Source organism: Barbus barbus, assembly GCF_936440315.1.
Source record: "Barbus barbus genome assembly, chromosome: 20".
In the NCBI taxonomy this organism is placed as follows: domain Eukaryota; kingdom Metazoa; phylum Chordata; class Actinopteri; order Cypriniformes; family Cyprinidae; genus Barbus; species Barbus barbus.
Window position 1 is genome coordinate 12,969,744 of NC_136748.1, and position 23,176 is coordinate 12,992,919.

Here is a 23,176-nt window from a genome sequence, read left to right on the forward strand (position 1 = left end):
ACTAAAGGGAAAGATAGCTGGGTCACCTTGGTGCACTTTGAGGAGAGATGAAAAGATCCAGCTCCTGTCATTTTGAAGAGCTTTTCATTCCTCAGTGACACAATTTCTACCGATGAGAAAATAAGATTTCTGATGTATGTGTGACAAGCGCCAACAGCTGTCTATTAAAATGCTACGGCTATCTATAAGTTCTAGCATTGAACACACAAAGCAATTGCAATGAAAGAGAACAGAGTTGCTTAATATGATAATAGTCATCATTATATTAATAATCATAATAATTATAACAATATATTACAGAATAAATCTCTTATATTTCATATATATATTCTCACTTTAAAAGGTATAATATTTTCTGTCTTTGAAATACTATGATGTCTTCGAAGTCGTATTTTCAGAAATTTCACATATTCGTCTTTGTTCGAAATGTTGATTATACTGGATCAACTTCTCCCAAATCAATAAAAACTAGCTGTGCCGTTGCATATTACAGAATAGTAATGATATGTGGACATGCACCACTTTCTTGCTCTGTACTTGGTCTGTCCCCTTAAGATGACATCATAGCCGTCCTATGACCATGACGTCCACGACTTCACCCTTGTGCAACTCCACGTATTGTTCTGTTTTCGGAGGCAACATCAGAAGGCCGTTGGCACTGCGCATGCTCATTAGCCGACTGCTCATTTGGTTTCCTGTGGAGCAGAGCAGGGTGTTACTTGCTTTTTTACATACAAATAAGTTAGTTATAACTAATTATGTATACCTGTGCTCTGTGCCCAGGGAAGTGGTTCCTGGTGGTGCCATGTTAGTATACAGCGATGATATTCTGGACGTGGATCCAACTTTACATCACAGGACAGCTGCCAAGAAAAGGACACATACTGATGACATCGCAGCAGAAACACAATGTTAGTCACAAGAAAGCAGTGGTGGATGAAGTACACGACTCAAGTACTGGATTAAAAGTACAGATACCATAATATTACATTACTCCAGTAAAAGTATATTCCTTTTCAATTTTAATTAAATGGTTACTCCACCCCAAAAAACAATTTTTATTTTTTTTACACAAAGAAAGAAAAAAAGACTTTATTCAACAATTCGTCTCCTCTGTGCTCTTTGCGTACAAAAAGTATTCTAGTAGCTTAATAACGTTACGGTTGAACCACTGATGGCAGATGGACTATTCTGACAATGTTTTTTATACTTTTCTGGGCCTAGACAGTGTTAATTGTTTGGCAGTCAATGGCCAATGGGACAGTCACAAGCCTCCCGGTTTTCGTCCAAAATATCTTAAATTGTGTTCTGAAGACGAACGAACCTTTTACGGGTTTGGAACGACATGGGGGTAAGTGATTAATGGCAAAATTCATTTTAATATTATGTTTAGTTTTTACCTAAAAAACCTACATGGTTCAGATGGTGATACATGACATATTCAAATTCAAGAATTTCATACATATACAGATACATATAAATATACACTCACTGGCCACTTTATTAGGTACACCTTGCTAGTACTGGGTTGGACTCCCTTTTGCCTGCAGAACCGCCTTAATTCTTCATGGCATAGATTCAACAAGGTGTTGGAAACATTCCTCAAAGATTTTGGTCCATATTGACATGATATCATCACACAGTTGCTGCAGATTTGTCGGCTGCACATCCCTGATGCGACTCTCCCGTTCCACCACATCTCAAAGGTGCTCTATTGGATTGAGATCTGGTAACTGTGGAGGCCATTTGAGTAAAGTGAACTCATTGTCATGTTCAAGAAACCAGTCTGAGATGATTTGAGCTTTGTGACATGGTGCATTATCCTGCTGGAAGTAGCCATCAGAAGATGGGTACACTTACAACAGCACGAATCAATGGAGCCAAGCCTTCTACCATTGATGCTTGGCAGTGCTTTCTCTTTGAAATACGTGACTGTATGGAGGAGTGACTTCTGTGGGTTTCTTTTTTCTGTCCTTCCTTTTCTCCCTCCTTTTGACTGGACTTTGAGATGTTGAGTAAATGTCTGTTGTTTTATTTTATTATTTTATTTTATTTTCTTAATATATTGTTGTTTTTTTTATGTTGTGTTATGTATGAAAAATAAAAAAATGTTGATAACAAAAAAAGAAGATGGGTACACTGTAGTCATAAAGGGATGGACATGGTCAGCAACAATACTCAGGTAGGCTGTGGCGTTTAAACGATGCTCAATTGGTCAAAGTTTGCCAAAAAAATATCCCCCAAACATTACACCACCACCAGCAGCCTGAACCGTTGAGACAAGGCAGGATGGATCCATGCTTTCATGTTCTTTACACCAAATTCTGACCCTACCATCTGAATGTCGCAGCAGAAATCGAGACTCATCAGACCAGGCAACGTTTTTTCCAATCTTCTATTGTCCAATTTTGGTGAGCCTGTGCGAACTGTAGCCTCAGTTTACTGTTCTTAGCTGACAGGAGCGGCACCCGGTGTGGTCTTCTGCTGCTGTAGCCCATCTGCTTCAGGGTTCGACGTGTTGTGTGTTCAGAGATGGTATTCTGCATACCTTGGTTGTAACGAATCGTTATTTGAGTTACTGTTGTCTTTCTATCATCTCTAACCAGTCTGCCCATTCTCCTCTGACATCAACAAGGCATTTTCGTCCACACAACTGCCGCTCACTGGATATTTTCTCTTTTTCGGACCATTCTCTGTAAACCCTAGAGATAGTTGTGTGTGAAAATCCCAGTAGATCAGCAGTTTTTGAAATACTCAGACCAGCTAAAATCCTAAAATTTGGTATTAGTAGCTTCCTTTTAAAGCTATCAGCTGCGTACACACTCAAGCTCAAAGGATCTTCTTGTTCTTGGCTCATTTTAAGTTAGACATGAAGACTCACTCTGACTGGATCATTGAATCAGTGAGTTGTTGACTTGAAAACAGCTTCTATCAGATTAGTCCAATTTGTGAATGAATTGCGATATGCGATCCTATTCAACAGGTTCATTGAAAAGAATCAGCTTGTTCACAAATCTGGCATCGTTATCACGTCTCAGAGCAGGTGATGATTTCTTCAGTTCAAATTAACAAACAAGGAATGATAATTTTTATGAAATGTAATGCTTTGGAAAGGTTTCCGCAATAAAATCCTCAACAACAACAACAAAAAAGAAAAATTCACTTTAAGTAAAAATACTCAGTTACTATCCATCACTGCAAGAACATGGGCTTTATTGGCTATACTCACCCTGGCTTTGATGATGGTGGGCCGTGGGTCCAGGATCCCCTGCATCTTTCTTAATGCAGGGATAACAAAGAGGTTACAGGTTACAACAGCTGACACTGGGTTACCTGAGACAGAAAGAAGAAACGAGTGTTGAGGTGAAGACTATGGCTTACGCTTTGGGGTCAGGGTGGAGGTCTGGGGCAGAAACTCTCAGAACTGTGGATCATCTGTAGTCGATAGGAATTCAGTTTGTTTCCTGATGTCTTTAAAGCAACAGTTCACTTTCAAATGTGAATTCTGTAATTTGTTCACCCTCATGTTGTTCCAAAATTGTCCGATCTTGTGTTTCAGAGAACACAAAAGGAGACATTTAGCAGAATGTTTACGCTGCTCTTTTATATACAATTCAAGTACACAGTGATCAGTGGCTATCCAGCTACAAGAACAACAAAACGGCATAAAATTACCACAAAATTTGCCTGAAATCACGAAACCGACAGCAATTTAAACTATAACTTGCTGAAAATCTTTCACAGATCTTAAACCTCATTCTTGTACGCTACTGTTCAAAGGTTTAGTCTCTGCAAACAACGTTTTTTATGCTCACTAAAGCTGCATTTATTTGATCAAAATCACAGTAAAAACAGTAATAGTGTGAAAAATTATTACAATTTAAAATAACTTGTCACATGGTGCTTCAGAAATCATTCTAATATGCTGATTTGTAATATTCAAGTAACATTTCTTATTATCAATGTTGAAAATAAATGTGCTGCATAATACTTTTTGTGGAAACTGCGCTACATTCAAGGATTCTTTGATGAATAGAAAGTTGAAAAGAGACATTTATTTGAAAATAGAAAGCGTTGCAACATTATAAATGTCTTTATGGCCACTTTTGATCAATGTAATGCATCCTTGATGAATTAAGCTACTAATTACTTTCTTTCTGTATACCTTATTATCATTAAATTAAAAATAGCAGCATTAACATTTTGCTTGTGTTCTATGGAAAAAGGAAAGTCAAACAAGGTTTGCAGCAACACAAGGGTGATTAAATAGTGACAAAATTTTCATTTCTGGGTCAACTGCCCCTTTAAGGAGTCTTTTTGACATCAGAGTTTAGTTTGTCTGGTTGGGGTTAAAGTCGCACTCACATTGATGATGCAAATGTACATTTGTGTCCATGTACATTTCGAAGCCCAATAATACTAGGGATGGAATTGAACTCTGGTTCGTACCAAAGCAATCAAATAAAGTGTGAAAACAACCCAATACTCTCGGATAAGACAAATGTGTACCAACTACTGAAACCAGTTAAGAAAGAAGAGTGTATCAAATGCAGAGGTGCCCTCCACCACATCAACAGGAAGGGAAGAAGGGCATTGAAAGCAAAAGGAGGACAGCACTACATCAGACAAATAGCAGTTTCAAGACACTAAGCCACATCACGGTACACAAAACAGAAGGGTTTCGGGAGGTTGCAACAAAACTAACAGCTACAAGGAGCGCCACAGACGCAAAAAAGCAAAAACACAAGGCTTCTCTCAGAAAACAGAACAGAAAGCGTCACATTGGAAAATCAGAACAAAAATATTATTCCTAGGTTTCATTTCATTGTGGTTGTTACTGTAGATTAGACAAGGCCTTTTCAGGTTTTCATCTTGTAATGTCTGTAATAATTATAACATACTGGTCCCAAATGAGCCCAAGTGCACTAAAAAGAGATTTTGTGTTACATGGTTTCGAAAATCAGTTCATTAGGGATTGGGGTCAAAATTTCAAGTCCATTTCCGTTTTCTGAGCTCGGGCTGAAGACAGGGCTTATTTCCTGAATTAAGAGCACCTACTTCCTCTTGGGGTAGGAGGCACAGGCAGTCTGCTGGCCTCGCTGTCACTCAGGGGCACAGTCTCCAGAAGAGTCGCCCCTGTGTCTCTGTAGGTGAAATTACCTTTGAAGGGGAATATAGAAATCGCCACTGTCACCACTGCCTCGACCACCTGGTTTCTGAAGGCACAAGGTGGGAGTACAGTTGGCTCGGGGTGGGGGCAAGCCTGGGAAAGCTGATCGGACTGCTGGGCAAGCAGGGAGAAGCAGGTTTGCAGAAAGGTACACAGGTGGACAACCTTGGGCTGATTCAATTTAGTTTGGAGATAGTATTATATAGATATGTGAGTTTATGTAAATAGCGAGAATAAAAGAAGTTGTTGTACTGTAAGTAGTGCAATACGTACAGTATGTGGGAGAAAGAGGAAACTCAGTCACATGGGTTTGGGCATGTATGTGCTTTCATTTGAGTAAATTCTAAACAGTTCCAACTCTGAGACACTCTTCCTGTCAAAACTTCTCCATTTGTTTACATACACACTTACTATGTCAAATACACAGCATATTGTACCTGGAAGGGCAAAGATCAGCTTTCTGGCACCGTCAGTGTCTAAGGTGGCAAACGTAGTAGGCAAACTGAAATAGAAATAGAATAAAGCATCAATATTCTACATCCCAGCAACAACCAAAATAATGTTTTAAACAGATGTCCAACCAGACTAATTTATAAGTGATAATATGTGACCTTGGACCACAAAACCAGTCATAAGGGTCAATATTTTTTATTTTTCGAGATTTATGCATCAAAAATAAATAAGCTTTCCATTGATGTATGGTTTGTTAGGACAGGACAATATTTGGCTGAGATACAACTATTTGAAAATCTGGAATCTCAGGAAATCATCTTTAAATTTGTCCAAATGAAGTTCAAATTACTAATCAAAAATTACGTTTTGATATATTTACAGTAGGAAATTTGCTAAATATCTTCATGGAACATCTTTATTTAATATCCTAATAATTCTTTCCATAAAAGAAAAGAAGTCGTGGCCTAATGGTTAGAGAGTCGGACTCGTAATCAAAAGGTTGTGGGTTCGAGTCTCAGGTTCGGAAGAAATTGTCGGTGGGGGGAGTGAATGTACAGCGCTCTCTCCACCCTCAAAACCAAGACTGAGGTGCCCTTGAGCCCGCCACAGCATAAATGGCAGCCCACTGCTCCGGGTGTGTGTTCACGGTGTGTGTGTGTGTTCACTGCTGTGTACTTTGGATGGGTTAAATGCAGAGCATGAATTCCTAATATGGGTCACCATATATGGCCGTATGTCACATCACTTTCACTACTTATGTCTGGTTTTGTGGTCCAGGGTCACATTACAGTCAGCCAGTTGTTATCGCAAATTATTACAAGGCTCTCTGGAATACTTGATTCTGATTGGTCAATCACAGCATTAAGCAGTAATATTTTATCCAAATATTTTCTGTCATCTGAGCAATACTTTATATCAAACTGCTCATCTGGGTAAGTCAACCTGGCGCCATTTTCTATTGTCTACTCTATTGTGTCACTGCAGACTCGTGCTCTCTTGTTTTATACAAACATAACTGCCACCATCTTGTATCTGGATTAAAGGGATAGTTCACCCAAAAATGAAAATTCTGTCATCATTTACTCACCCTCAAGTAGTTCCAAACCTGTATGAATTTCAAAGGAAGATATTTTGAAGAAAGTTTGTAATCATGCTGTTTTTGGGCACCATTGACTTCCATAGTAGGAAAAAAAAAATACTATGGAAGTCAATGGTGCCCCAGAACTGCTCTGTTCCCCACACTCTTCAGAATATCTTCCTTTGTGTTCAGCAGAACAAAGACATTCATACAGGATTGGAACTACTTGAGGGTGAGTAAATGATGACAGAATTTTCATTTCATTTAACAACTGTATTAAAAATGATCTCGGAGGACTTCAGTTTTAATACTGTAATATTGTTTTAGGAGTATTACAAGATATATAAAGTCACTGGTTGCTTGTATGAGTGGTCATTTCTATAGAATTACCTAAATGAGCGGGTGATTATTCAAAAATGATAGATCAATGCCACAACCAACCAATCAGAATCAAGAATTCCAGAGAGCCATGTCAAAATAAAAGCTACAACTATTGTAACACTGTATCTACCAGTGTATTAATCATTAACTAAAAAATTATTACCTACATTTCACTGCTGGTTATACTCTGTATAATTGTGTATGTGACAAATAAAACTCTTGAATCCAAAAATATTTTTGTTGATTGAAATAAAGCTGGAATAAAATATGAGTATTAGATGAAATGTTGTACTAAAATTACTAAAACAAAAACATACATAAAAATAAAGTTAAATCGAACAATTAAAAAATAATAATAATAATACAACTGAAGAAGCACATAAAATGACTAAAATTAATGGAAACAATGTATTCATATTCATAAATACTATAATAGTAAATAAATACTAAATTTGCACTGAAACATAATAATATTTAGTTTCTGTCTATATTGCTTTTTCTTAGTTGAATGTTCACAAACTGCACACAAAAAAAGGCAAAAGCTAAAGAAAAATGATTAGTGTGGTACTTTGCAACTTTTGGGAGTCAGGGTGCACTGGTTCTTATCAATATTTTGGCGTTGCCAACATTTTTTAGGTCATGGCATTAAATCCTTGAAAGAATTTTAAGGCAGTTTGTTCACAAGAAAACAAGATATCCTCAATCCAACATCCAAACGCCTCTCCTCACGGCAGTGCTGCCACATCCAGACTTTACGCAAGTCTGGCTCTGCATGACTAAGACTGCTTCTCTCACTCACCCCGGCTTCATAAACACTCGACCAAAGTGAATCTGGGCATGGAGGTCTATATCCAGCACTTGCTTCAGATAGTCCTGAGAAAAAAAAAAAAAAAACACAGACGTGTTAACGTGAGTGTTTGCATTTCTCCTCTCATGTAGGACAACAACATCTATCCGTGCCTGGTGAAGTGAAACATCGGGTAATTAAAGAGCTTTAATTAATAGGGCGGAAAATCAAGAACTAGAGGCGGGCAGTGCACTGCTGCCTGGGCAAAGACCCAAAATAAAAGGTCAGGTTAACAAATGCTGCTTTGTGACAAGAAGCAAGCAGAAACACTAGATGGCAGTAAAACATACGGTGACCTGCGGCATAAGCTCTTAAGATATCGTGCTCTCTGGGTAAAACAATGGAATCCTCTTCTTGACATGAAGCAGACTGATCTGTGAGGCCACATTCCTGTTTTGAGAAGCTCAGACATTTCAAGCATGTGACCTTTCATTAGACTACAGCACTTCCAGACAACTCCAATACACTGACCTTCTCACCCATGGACACGCCCCCGGAGGTGATGATGACATCAGCACGACTAATGCCCTCGTTCAGGGCATTCAGCAGGTCGTCTGGGCTGTAGGGGGTTACAAAACATGATCATGCCAAATGACTTTTTATTTCATTTGTGTTTTATTCTTTGTAAAGCACTTTGGTCAACCTTGGTTGTGTTTAAATGTGCTATATAAATAAACGTTGTTGTTGTTGACTTGCAATTTTTTTTATTTGTTAAATCCATTACTTGCATATTGGTGAAGTAAAAAGTGTAAAATGTTTGCTTCTACTACTGACACATTCAATTGATTAAATGTAATGGCTTTTACATGTTTACTAAATATTTCCATTTCAAATAAATGCTGTTCTTTTAAACCTTCTATTTATCCTGAGGAGAAAAAAAAAGAAAAGAAAAAAAAAAAACATCATTGCAGTTTCCACAGAAATTGATAATAATATTTGAGCACCAAAGCAGAACATTATAATGATTACCAAACAGTCACATGACACTGAAGACTGGGTTAATGCCTGCTGAAAATTCACCTATGCCATCACAGGAATAACTACATTTTAAAATGTATTAAAATAGAAAATGGTTATTTTAAATTACAATAACATTTCACAATATTACAATAACAGTTTTTACTGTATTTTTCATCAAATACTGTAAATGCAGCTGCAGCGTTGGTTAGCATAAAATACACCTTTCAAAAATGTTAAAAAATGTCACTAAACAAACTTTTGTATGTGATTTTATTATATTACATTGCATTATATTATATTATGATTTAATAATATAATTACAATTAGTATATTATTAAATCATTAATCATTAAATCATATAAATATTTATTTCCAAATACACAATATATTGTTTTACTATATATTTATACTAAATGTATTAAGTACTTTACTCAATATTTCATATCCACAAAATGAGGACAGCACAAAAAAGCATTACTGACTTCAAGAAAAACATTAAAGTTTTTTCATACGAATGCAGAAAAAGAAACAATACATATTTTGTTGTTAATTACTTATCACTGACGACTTACTGTTAACCTATTTGCATTTGCTTCTTATACATATATTATACATATGAATATTATACATCTATACATCCCTACAGTATATGTATGCACATACAAATAAAGGTGGACTTTATAAATAAATACTTCAGAGCTCTGCAGTAACTGCTGTCTTTCGGTAAATTCTGCTGAGCCGTTGCATGATCTTGTATCGATTCTCATATATGAGTTTCAGAGGAGTGCTGAGGTTGGAAAGATTTAGACATGTGCAGAGCTGACTCTGTGTGTGTGTCTGTGTGTGTGTCTGTGTCTGTGTGTGTGTGGGTGGTAAAGAAGGGATGCTGACTTGTCTCCAACGATGCCGAGGTTGATGGTGGGATAGCCGTGTTCCTGAATGGTGGCCAACAGTGTGGATCGGTTACTGTCCCTGATCTTGCCTGGGTGAAGGTCATCCTCGGGGTTTAACAACTGCATACAACGTACATAAACACGGTCAAACACGTTTTAAATAACCATGGGCAAACCAAAGTAACAAAGCGACACACAAACAAGTCCTACCTCATTGCCAGTGGACATGACTGCTACAACTGGAAATTTCTGCACCTCCACCTCTGTGACTCCTACAGTGGCCAGGAGGCCAATCTCAGATGGACCCATGTGAGTGCCCTTAGCCAGCACACACTCTCCACGCTTGATATCATGTCCTATAGGCCTGTGTATAATAATACCAGTTTTTATTACTCAAAGACTGATTAATTCCTCATGAAAAAGGTGAAATGTGGAATAATGTTTATTCCCATCAAGTATCAAAACATGATACGTGTACACTTTTGTACACTGAATAATATTATTTAGCAAGGATGCATTGAATTGAATTCAAGAGACAGCATGAAACACTGAAATTCCACAAAAATATTAAGCAGCACAACTGTTTTAAAATTGATAATAAGAAATGAGCATTAAATCAGCATATTAGAATGATTTCTGAAAGATCATGTGACACTGAAGACTGAAGTAACGGCTGCTGAAAATTTAGCATTGCCATCACATAAATAAATTACATTTTAAAATATATTAAAATAGCAAAGTTATTTTAAATTGTAATAATATTCACAATACTAAATTGTATTTTTGATAAGATAAAAAGCAGTCCTGGTAAGCATAAGATACTTTCTTAAAAATCATTCATAAAATCCTTAATCAAAGAAAATTATCCTTTAAACGTGGATGCGAATACTTTTAGGGAAATGGACTTGTATGAATAGATATTGAGATGAAAATACACCGTAATGATAAAATATAAATATTTGGTCAGTTATAAAAAGTCTATAAAGGAGACAAACTTCAGTCCCACTCACCTGATATCCTGTCCTGGACGAGCCTGAACCAGGATCCTCACCTCCAGCTCCTCTGTACCCTGTGATTCATAACCAACCAGATTGAGACATGTACAAAACAACATGTAAGAACAATGTATGCTTGACCCTGTTTAGAAGTATGTTTAAGTGGTGTGTTTCTTGTTTTCCTCCATATTAAATAAAAAAAAATACATTAATAAGTACTGCTGTATAATTTATTGTAATTATGCATTCATAAAATCCTTGTGTTGTTCTCTAAATTTTAAATATATTTGGTTGTTTTTCTTTTTAATTGTCCTATACTTTGAACTATGTATGTTTCACTTTTGGGACAAAATGCATGAAAAATCTCCCCAGAAATCTAGCTAAAACTAACAAAATTGGGAGCATCCTCAAAGGTAGAAATTATTTATAAAAACATACTTTGTTCTTTTAGGGATGTGCTTGATTTCATGTTAAAGTTATTTATTAGAAATCTGAGGGTTTTTTTTTTTACATACATTAAAATAGTTTAAAATAGTTTGTGGTTAAGAATGTGATCCACTTACATCTTCAGACTCTCGTAGCAGTTCTGTGTCTTCTACTTGCACTACAGCGTCTGCACCACATGGGATAGGAGCGCCTGTCGTCACCCTCATCACTTGGCCTGGCATAACTGTAAGAGTGGGCTACAGAGAGAAAAAGATCTTTAACCACTGTATCAGAAATCTGTGGTGTGAAAGCAAAACTACACTAATGTTGCATCCTTCTGACACGGGGTTAAATTGTTACTTTTCATACAAAATGTCATATAAATACATATACATTATTATTTTAACCAAAGACATATGGCATTAGCTGAGAATGAGCCATGACTCCAATGCAAAAACACTCTCCAGACAGAGCACTGTATGGACATCAGCCATGAGCACCGGAGTGCTGGCCTGCACTCTGCTGCACACAGCCCATGGGGATCTCCCCCTCTTTCTTTCTCTCTCTGTCTGTGTGTGTGTGTGTGTGTGTGTGTGTGTGTGTGTGTGTGTGTGTGTGTGTGTGTGTGTGTGTGTGTGTGTGTGTGTGTATTATTGCCATCACACGAGCCTCCTGTAGACACAAGGTGCCAGTGCAAAAGCAGGCATTTCTTGTGTATGTGTGAGGGAGAGAGACTATGTTCATGTCAGGTTTTCAAGGCACAACAGTGTAAGAAGACTAGTTCTAATTTTTGTTCGTTTAACTCACCTGCTCCCCAGCCTGAGACTCTCCAATGATGAAGCGATCACCAGGACCATCAGCAGCTGAAAAACAGTAAAAAGAATAACTCATTTAGTCATTTTCAAAGGGTTTACAGTTTTGATGATTGTGATCATAGTTATAGTTAAAAATAAGGTTGTTGTATCTTGTTAGGCTGAATATGAGCAAGTATTAAATAAAATAAGATTTTTTTATTTGTTTATTAAAATGATAAAAATGAATGACTACTCTTTTTCAGAAAACTTTCATTAAATTGAGTCAGTGACCGTAAAACATTTCCTATTTTACAAATGCAAACTTCTATTTCAAATAAATGCTGTTCTTTTTAACTTTCTATCCACACAAAGAATACTGGAAAAAAAGTATCATGGTTTGTGTAAAAATATTAAACAGCAAAACTGTTTTTGCCATCACAGGAATACAATTATTAGACTTGATGTTAAATATTCTCTAAATGTTGGTGTTTGCTGGCATTTGTTGGGGCATTGTGAACTAGCCCTAAGACTTGTAAACAAAAAAAAAATGATGTCCAAATGTATGTTTATGGGCAGGATATACTGTTATATAATTAGTTATGTGATTGGTCTGCTCTTAAACGCAGAACAAAATTCTCGAGGGCCAAGCACGGTTTCAGCAAGAACACTGCACCATTTTGATGGAAGAGTGGTAAACGAGTGGTAAGCGAAGTGAGTAATTTTGCAGTAATGGGTATTCACCTCGAACAGCATAGCCATCTTTAACTGATGCAGGGAAAGGAGGCAGGTTGTCTTTGGCGTAGACGTCCTGAGCCAGAACTCGACCCATTCCATCTACAAACACAGAAAAAGGACAGGAAAAAAGTCTGATAAACACAAACACAATCATCAAAAGTAGACAAGTTAATTTCGGTCTAAAAATCAAAAACGGGACATGTGCCTAAATCAAAGGACAGCAAAAGCTATACGAGAAAGCAAATGCACTCATGCAGCCATACAACATTAAAAGAGGAATGTAAGAACGAAAGAAGTGAGGGAGGAGTTGATGCAGATGAAGATATACATTATCTTAACTAACAAAAAAAATCACATTTATTATACAATCAAAAGCTATTTCATGTTCTATGTTTGTAAAGTATCTTAGCATACCGCTAACTAACAAGCCTGCTAACCTTGCATTCAAGCTATGGACAAATTAGCAAATTAATACACCATTATCTGCAGAAAAAGATATAACCCATAACAATGAAATTCTGACACTCTTAGTGAAATAACATCCCAATTCCTTAAAAATGTGGAAACAAAGAAAAAAATACACTTTTTTTTTTCTAAAGCTGTCTATCCTTTAAAACAAAAATGATTGTTTTTTTGTTTTTTTTAAGCATATTTTCTCATTCCTCTAATTGGGGAATTAGCCATTGTATCAATGAATTATATCACGCTAACCAGCTCTTAGCATACTGCTATTCGCAGAAGGCATAGATATATACGTAAATGCCTCAGTAGCAGCTGTTTCTAAGTAAGCTGTCCTCCATATTGGAATAGTCTGCAACCGTGGTTATATGTACTGTAAGAATATCTATATCTGCAATAGACTTCAGCAGATGATTTTGCTAAATTCACACAATATTTTATCTATCAGCATTATCTAACACAACGTTTAAAAGTTACCATAGTTTAAAAACCTGCCATATTGAAACACAAAACAAACCATAAAAACACAAAACAACATTCTCACTTGTCAAATGTTATCCTATTTATTTGGGAATTTAAATTTTAGCGGCTTTTACAACTAGAGGCTTTGCAGAAAACTCATTTGAAGCTCAAACTTTGCATACAGTAGTCATTTAGCTGGCTAGCTTAGCATATGGCTAACTGACAAACCTGCTAACCTTGTATACATGCAAGTTACTACAAAATTATTTGCTTTGTGTTATGTAGCTAGCACTGGTACGAAAAGAAACCCCATTGATATCTTTGATTATCTGTTTTGTTTTGTATTTTCATTATCTAGAAGATCCAATCCGTTTTGAAGAATGTAGCATGTCCAGGAATGTATTTATATTATTTATAAAGAGCATATGTCAGTGGTCGAATTTCAAACATTTCATATTTCCATATGAAAGCGTAGAAATTCGCATATAGTCTAAATAAAGGGGTAGGAAAGGTGGATAAGAGTGTGCCCTGAAACACAGATGTGCCATTTCCTCTCAGCACCAAACACACAGTGTAACATGAACACACACTTACACTCGCACACAAAGCCTGAGATCTCTTGGGGGAGCAACAAGCGCCCTCCCACACATGAATAGAAGAGGAGAAAAGAGAGATGACAGACAGAGAGAGAGAAAGAGGGGAAGGAATAAAGAATCAGGGAGGGCCAGAAGGAAAGCGAGAGATAGAATAAAGAGAGACAGAAAAAGAAAAGAACGAGAGAGTGCAAAGGCGCTCTTGTAGAGATAAAGCATGCGAATGAGAGAGAGAGAACGAGCTGATGCTAATGAGGCCTCTCCTCGGTTGGAGGCTGATTAGAAAAGACTTATTTCTCTAAAACAGCACATCTGACGAGGCTCTAAATATAGCGCGTGTCTGGATTGGGAGATCAAACAGATGGGTACGGTGTTATCTACACACAGCGATGAGTACACAAGCGCGCATCACAGAGCGCTGACAACCCAGTCACCGTGAAACTGCAACGATTCCCTGCAGCTACAATACAACAAGCCCAGATCTACTCAACACAGCCAAGCACAGAGACCACATGTAAGCCTGAAGTCCATACCAAATGCTGCCGTCTCGTCTGAAATGAATGCTAAAACGGCTCCTAAATCTAATTCTAAATGTGATGTAATCTTTCTGTTACCTAGCACTCGATTCATTTTAAACTTATAACAATAAAGGTTAAACAATTGTTTAAACAAACATTTTGGGGGAAAACTTGCTTGTTTCTAATGAGCTTAGTAATGACAGCAGTGCCGAGGACAGTGATTAGTTATAAAAAAAAAAAAAATGTACATATAAATATATTATAAAAAGAACTAAAAAAATAATAATATGAGAATTGGATAAGTTCTTAGGGGAAAAAATGATGTAGATGTTCCCAGATTTTAACACTCTGGAACCAAAAAAAGAGTACACAACAAAAAAACAGTTAAAAATTATTTACAATTATTAAAATAAAAATTTTGTTGGAATGGCAGCTGGAAATTAATCTTACCATCCTAAGAATAAATAATTTTGAATTAGTTTACAATAGAAATTTTACATTATAATAATATTTTACAGTATTACAGATTTTAATGGATTTTTGATCAAGTACATTCAGCCTCGATGAGCATAAGAGACTTCTTAAACTGCAATATCTGCAAGCCTACAGTATTGGTTATTAGTAATTTATATTGGTGCATCGGAAACTCTTACTTGTACATCAACATGCAGCAGAACAGACAGTTCCACCTCAGCATACTCTAAATGGCCAATCTTCTCCAAGGCTGAGACCATTTATAAATTTTAAATTCATTTTATTAACCGAGGTGACAGAGAGAGGTTTTAAAACAGACAGCCGCTCATAACTTACACCCATCTAGTTGTAAGAACAACGCATTTCAAAAATTTATGAGTGACATTACTTGGCTGGGTGAGGATATTTCCTCTATTTACGCTGATCTGGACCTGCCCTCCTTGTGCTCGCGCTGAGCTGAAAATCCATCATTTTTATCTGCCAGGAAACAGTGAAGCTCTACACAGGGTTACTTATAGATTAAAGGCACAATGTTTGAGGTGCTGGTGGGTTCTGTGAAAAGAGGTGATGTCGGAAAAGCTTGCGTATTGAATGTTTGCTTTAAGTTGGGAGTTGTTGTTGGTTTTTGTACGCTAGCACACTGACATCTCTAACCATTGCGTCACGCATCACGATTGATGAGTTCACTGGCTTCCATAGCAGCAGTCGTGGGCAAATGATCTGGAACATAAAATGACAACAAAGCTCTTCCAAACAAGGCCATTCTCCATGGATAAACCAAATGGATACAGCCAAACATGGAACATGACTCTGTTCTTTGACTATTAATGACAACCATGACATGTTTAAATCAATGGAACAAGCTCAAGGAAAACAAAAGATTCCAGTGAATCACTCGCCTCTTATAAGCTGAAACACAATTCGACATACTATCCGTAATAGTTTGTCGCGTAAAAAAAAATATGTATATGTCAAAAGATACTCGAATGGTATACTATATCTAATTGGATGGATAATTGAATCCAATGCAAGTGGATTTGTTTGTGATGGTTCACTGATGCAATATCAAGATTCAATTTATCATCACAATTTTGTACCTGCCTACAATCGACGGCTAAATTTGTTCAACTTTTCGCACTTGACTTTGCATACAAGTATGCAAACTGTGATTCAGCCATACTTATATCAGTCCATAACATGAGGTTATTTTTCCACCCTCTCGTCAACGGTTGCAAACAACTCTCAATCGCCCCCTGCTTGTCTGGAGGTGAAATGGCGCTGTGGCATGGATGACTATTCCACACATAACTGGGGCCGGATGAGCATCGGGCATGCTCGAAGATGTGCGCCGGACATGAACGTGCTGGGTAATGGTGCACACTGACCTGTGGAATACTTTGTGGTGTGGGCGGCACTGGCCAGGGCTCTCCTCTCTGCCTTTGCTTCGGCGCCAGTGCAGAGAGGAATTTTCTGCCAACTTGAGCCATTCTGGCGCCAGACGCCTTTTCGTGCTGGAGGGGCCAAGTCACCTGCATTGGGCCCTGCCAGATGCATTGGGCACATTTAACTAGCACATGGGCAATCCTGCTATCCCCCACCACATGGACCGAAATTAATGCCTAGCTCACAGCCTGCGTCTTAGTGGCACAATTCACATCCACATGCAAGGGTGGCTTCCCTGTGTTAGTGATGGCCATGAAAACCAAAGAAGAGCCATCAAAAAGAATAGCATGGGCTGTGTCAGAGTGCCAACTATACAGGAAATAAAAAACTATGGGATGTAATCTAGCCCGTGGAACTGGACCACTCCTGATGTTCATGTGGATTGAGCAACTATGAGTAACTGAAAATCTTCCAGAGCTTTTCCCGAAATTCAGAAAGAAGGCCTTTAAGTTTGAATTTGCATGGAAACTGACCACAGGATCTGTCTTCAGATGATCACAATGGCATCAAAGCTTCAGAGATGTCAGCGAGTTAAAAAACAACAGAAGACGGCTGGATGGAACGAGCGACAAGATTAAAGCAAGAAAGATGGAAAGACGATGGAGTGAAAGAAACAGGCATGGAAGATGAAAAAAGCAAAAGCTGAAAGCCTGCAAAGCAAAGAGCTTGGTGTCTAGATGCCTTCAGCACTTACTGGCCTATATATACCACAGTCCAACAGCCAACAAAAACTCATTTTGGTACCATTAGAAGGACAGTACTTCATGTTAAAAGGATAGTTCACAAAAAATCATTATTCACTCATCCTTGTGTCTTTCAAAACCCATATGACGTTCCTTCCGTGTAGAACAAAAGGAATTATTCATGATAGCATGTGTCTTATATGTCCCTATATCAGTATATTCTTCACCATGTTCTTCACAAGTAGTCATATGGAGTATTTTTATGGTTTTTATTGTTCTTTCTTTTTTGGCTCTTTATTTTTCTTTTCTTTTTTTATTTGTTGGTATGGAAAGACGCTGCTCCAACCAGCGAGAAGGAAGAAAGAAAGTCATATGGATTTGTAACAACATAAGGGTGAATAAATGATGACAGTAATGCTGATTTTTGGGTGAATGAGTCTGCATTTTTAATACAAAAAACATGCATGATTCAACTCTGTGAACTCCTCCATTCAGAGTATCAAATACAGTATTGCAATGAATTTTGTTTTGTTTAATTTTTTTTTTAATTCTGCTACTTATTCATTTTTACTGGAAGCTGTACAAATTTTAAGGCAATCTGTCTTTTTTTCAGAAAAAAACTTAAATAGTGTTCATAGCATGGTTTTTAAATTGAATACATCAATACTGATTTTGTTCATGTTTGATTGTAGAGGATTCATTACAGCAACTAAAGTTATTCAGTCATGAACAGACTCTTGTTAATATTGTTGTTTGATTAATATTAATGGCAGCTGCAGGTCTATTAGGCTGAATTTACATTACAAGTCCTAATGCACATATCCCATATTTTGACATATCTTAATTTTGTTCCAGCTGTTCGCGTTCACCAATAACTTGCCAAGATCAAGCTTTTAAAATATTTTATTAAAACTGCTTTGATTACATTTAACATTTATCATCAAGTACCTTTGACATCCCTAGTTTGTGAATATTTTTGTTCATGTGGTTTACCTTGGTGCAAACAGGCCATTGGTCTAATTTAAGTTGGCATGAGCAAACAAGGGTGTTACCTCTGTAGTTGATGATTTCGGTACCCAGCACAGGAGTCATCTCCAGCACAGTGATGAAGGCCTTGTCCATAGAAGTGAGGGGAAACGGGGACATGCGGTGTCTCCGAGCTACCTTGGTGATATCCACTGCACTGTGACCTGAGACAAAGAGTGAGAATTTTAACGCGCTCTTAAACACACACAAACAATCATCATGATAATGCACTATCGGTCACCCACTTGCTCTCAGGATGTTCTCCTTGCTGCTGCATCGTGACTGCACCTACAGATATAGAGAGAGAGACAGAATGAGAGGGAATGAGGAAGAGAGAGAGAAAGGAATTGGGAAAAGAAAGACAGAAAGACATGAGTTAGAGCACAAAAGGAGTCCCATCCTCTGTCCAGGAGAGTTAGCATTCCACTGACAGGATTCATAAAGATCAGGATGATCATCTACACATTCAGACAAAACAACCAAAAGAAACTAGCTTGAAAACAAACAAACTGAAAACAACATTTTCAGTCCTACTGCCATTATTATCATTATCATCATCATGGTCTTGACAAAATGTTGTAGCAATCTGGAAAGTGTTGGTTCATGGTAGCATTCTAGCAACCAAAACAACCCGATTCCAGATATAACAGACATTAAAGTCAACATGAAACATTTTAATGCTGTATTGTGATGTATCTCACAGTGAATATTCATTTAGAAAGAAAAATGTAGGCATTTCATATCAAAATAATGTTCCTCACAAAACAATAGTTTAGCTTGTGAAAACTTGAAATCCTCTTTTATAGTGGTTTTTTTGTGCCATATTACTGCTTAAATAATTTAAAAATGTAGTTTAAAACTTGCTTTTATCCATCATGAATTGACTATCATGAAAAGTGAGTATTATATACAAAAATGGTGTTTCTGTCTGCTTTTTGACTGAAACTTGGAGGTCAAAGGTCAAGCATCTCGAATTCTTTTTTTTTATTGTTTTCAAATTTATTTGATATTGTTGATGTAATCTTATTTAAGTTTCTTTAACTACAACAGCAGCCTAAAGCAATGTCAAAATAGACATCGGGATAAATCAGTTCAGAGGTTAAAAAAAAAAAAAATTACACATTAATTATTTAAAGAAATAGATGCCTATAAAAAATATTGAATGTTTTTTTTTTGACAATTATGATTTCATGTTGACTTTAACAGCTAGAAGCTCCATACGATGGAACACAATTCAAGCACTCCCTCCCATCTAGTTTCATTTTGACCCCTTTTAAGCTGAATTTCTTTCCAAATGAGCCTTGAATGTTTTAAGATAATAATAATAATAGCACATTTGATTATACATTCAGCTGTAACTGTGGAATCTACCAATACAACGTATCATAAAGTATGGAGTTCCCTTAGGCCAAGAGTAATGGTGTGAGAGGGCAATCGAATTCCATGCAAAAATACACATTGACTTGAGGCTATAGTGACACAAGTTTATAGATATTAAGTCTTTGATTTACTGCATGAAAGCGTTAAAAACAGCCCTTTATGTGTCCTTCGTGCTGAGACGCAATGCCCCTGGCCTATAGGGGGAGACACACAAGCAAGTCCCAAATCCTTTCTACTCACGATCCAGTTACAACAGACTAGCACCAACACGACAAATCAATGATCGACACAGAGCAAAGAAAGAGAGAGAGAGTTAGGAAAGGACAGGAAGAAGAAGAAAACGATGAGGCGCAGCTCACATACAGCAAACAGCAATAAAACACTGCATCTAAATGGAGATAAAACTTAAAAGGAACAGAAAAACAGGAGAGAAAAAAGATCTAAGAAACAGAACTCAATGTCCACAAGAGACTCCAACACACCAAACGGCTAATAAAACAAAGAGAGCATTAGAAAAAGCGACGTCTACAGACAAGATAATGAGAGAGAAGGAAAGTAACAGAGACGAGGAGAGAGAAGACGAGTGTAAAGCAAGGAGTTTGGACTCCTGACGCAAAGCAGAGTTTGCGGATGGAAGCAGCTCCTTTTTTTTTGCGTGGGTTGGGAATAGTTACTCGCGAGTCGAAGGTCCTATGGTTCCTGCGATCATCTTTGAGCCCCTCCAGCCTAGAGTGGAGCTTTGGCAATGAACAGAAACAAAAGGGTTTACAACAGACAGAGCAAAGGAGAAGCTTTGGGAGACCAAAAAAAGAAAACCAAATGAGTTTTAAAGGCTTTCTGAGACAGCGCTCGCTCGGTTTACACACAACAAGCTGAGATGACAACGAATGAGCACTGAGAGGTGAAGAGAGATCTGACTGGGCGTCATTCGGTCCTGTTGCTAATGTTTGGGGGGGGCGTTATGCCGGTCAGCCAGGAAGGTAGCTCAGGTTAGCGAGGAAGAGGGGTGCGGTGAGGCACAATGTCACTCGGCACAGTTAGCGAAATCGCACAACACATACTGCACTTCTGTTCCAGTGAGGTTTTAGAAGACACCAGAAAAAGACAGTGTTGGTGATAAAGAGCTAATGGCCACCAGAGCAGGGAAGAGTTTGTATGTTACATTACTGAATTTGAAGTCTGAGGGGACTGAATGAAGTGCACATGTGGAATGGACATATGGGCAAATGAATGAATGAATGACAAAGAAAACAAATGGACAGATACACATTCAAATATCTGGGTTACCATACCAATTATTCCTAATTTAATGCCGTCGAAACATTATCTAATGCATTATTTGAGTTTCAGTTAGTTGCACTTGTTTTCTTTCTTTAAACTGTTCTGAATACAGTACTGAATGCATTAAAACTAAATTTGGAAATAAAATCGTGTTTAAGACAATTTATAACTCAGGATACATTTCATTTATTGAAAGCCCTTATGTATAATATCACCTTAAATAATGTAAGATAAAATAAAATGGAGGCGATACAAAACATTGAGGTTATTCATGTTAACTAAAAAAAATGCCATAAGATTAACCATGATTAAATATAATCTAAAAATAGTCCTGTTTAAATATTTTGATTATAATAATGGTGATTCTAGAGAAAATATAAACACTGCTGCTAAAAGGCATACTCAAATATCAGGCCATAGCCCATGTTTCAATCAGTTTCATTTGTTTTCTTTCCTTACAAAAAGTAATGAATGCAGTAAAACTGAACACACTTTATTAAAATAAAAAAAAAATGGTTTTGTCTTAAAAACCAAGTATTGCGTGTAACCAAAAAAAAAAAGACCATTGTCATTAGATTTAACACAACAACACAGACATGCAGATCTAAGACTGGTAGTGTGCTGTTAACCAGCCTTTTTTTTACCCAGTCCTGTAAGTACAGGCAAGGAAAATTGTACATCCTTGGCACTTTTTATTCTTCCCCTCCTCCTATTTGTACATCTAACCTCTTTTCATCAAACAACAGACAGAATGAGCTCAGAGTGGAGATGAGAGGTAACCAGTGATCACAGGAGGAGTTGAAGTAATGGACGGAGGCAATGAAAGCAATGCAAAGACGTCTCTTTAAATCAGAGCTGGACCAAAGAATTCAGTGGACTGAAAACACATGCTCACAAACAGAGACGTCCTCACACACACAAGGGGTGGGGAACCAAGTGTCATTATACAGGCAGATGAGAGTTAATCCCTGACCACTGAAATGAAGATGGAGTAATTGGGGAACAGCAATGGGGAATGAATTATTAACAAGTGAGTGTCAGGCCCAATAAGAGGAACTCCGCTCTGTGATTAACCAATCAGAAATTATAGATAAGACCGTATGGGAACTAACAGCTGTAATGCTGGTGAGCCATTTTATTAGCTCAGAATGAGGGATGAAGAGAAAAAAAGAGAGAGAGGCTCTTTTCCAAAACCTTGTGACCAAAACCAGGTCACTTTCAATACGAAAGCCGCTCCAAAAGCTAGGCTGAATGATTATAAAGATACAACTATCATATTAGTTGATTAAAATAATTAATTGCAATAAATTTTGTAGATAACATGATTCATATCAAATGTTGAACTTGCTTAAATCTGAAATGTATTATATTATTTTAAGTTAAAATGCTTTTTTTTGTTTGTTTGTTAACAACTGTTTATTGAATTTTATTCTGTGGAACAGTAGTACAAAACAAAAAGCAGCTGTATAAATTTAAAACCCACCCCAACCCATCCCACTCCTTGGTAGACAACATTAAAAGCTGAATGCCATGAATTAACAGTTTTCACGTTAGATCCATGTATACGAGAAGTAGAGAGTTCTATCGAGATAATGTCCAACAAATACACCGTCCAGGTTCATCTGTCCATTGTGTGAGGAGGATTCCAACGGTTGACAAGCAATTGTTTTGCTGCTGTGAGAGCAGCTAACAGTAAAGATCTTTGTTGGACGGACAAGGTGAAGTCCCAGAAGGCATTCGTGAAAAAATGGCGCGGAGTCAAACATATCTCAGTACCCAACAAATATGACAGGTCCAGTGAGAGATAAGTCCAAAAAGGTGAGAGAGAGGGGCACTCCCCCCCAAAAAATGCAAAAACGTGCCTAAAACTCCTTGGGAACAGAGATTACACTTAGGAGAAGACGACAGATTCATATAAAAACATTTCACTGGAGTCAAGTAAACTCTATGCAGCAATTTCCAATGAATCATTTGGTGATTAGGGTTTTTAGAAGACAATTTAAACATACCCCATACCTGATCGGAAAATAAAACATGTACATCCTCATTAAGATCCTTAGCCCAAACAGTAGTAATAGATAAAGGTTTGTATGAATGCTCAAGAAGAAAGAGATAGATGACTGAA

The 23,176-nt window shown here is 37.3% G+C and overlaps 1 protein-coding gene across 1 annotated transcript in view; it reads right to left on the minus strand.

Annotated features, from left to right (window-relative positions):
* Positions 1–561: 561 nt before the first annotated feature.
* LOC306886414 (gephyrin-like) overlaps positions 562–23,176 on the minus strand; it is a gene marked incomplete at its 3' end in the record, with an annotated part of 98,153 nt that continues 75,538 nt past the window's right edge. The window contains exons 12-27 of the mRNA XM_079443500.1: positions 20,445–20,507; positions 18,636–18,678; positions 18,417–18,554; positions 12,739–12,831; positions 12,011–12,066; positions 11,341–11,460; positions 10,793–10,851; positions 9,993–10,146; positions 9,781–9,902; positions 8,401–8,488; positions 7,882–7,955; positions 5,608–5,672; positions 5,059–5,160; positions 3,230–3,333; positions 767–863; positions 562–695 (exon numbers count right to left, since the gene is read on the minus strand). Coding sequence (XP_079299626.1) covers positions 562–695; positions 767–863; positions 3,230–3,333; positions 5,059–5,160; positions 5,608–5,672; positions 7,882–7,955; positions 8,401–8,488; positions 9,781–9,902; positions 9,993–10,146; positions 10,793–10,851; positions 11,341–11,460; positions 12,011–12,066; positions 12,739–12,831; positions 18,417–18,554; positions 18,636–18,678; positions 20,445–20,507 — 1,512 coding nt within the window. The remainder of the gene's footprint in view (positions 696–766; positions 864–3,229; positions 3,334–5,058; positions 5,161–5,607; positions 5,673–7,881; positions 7,956–8,400; positions 8,489–9,780; positions 9,903–9,992; positions 10,147–10,792; positions 10,852–11,340; positions 11,461–12,010; positions 12,067–12,738; positions 12,832–18,416; positions 18,555–18,635; positions 18,679–20,444; positions 20,508–23,176) is intronic.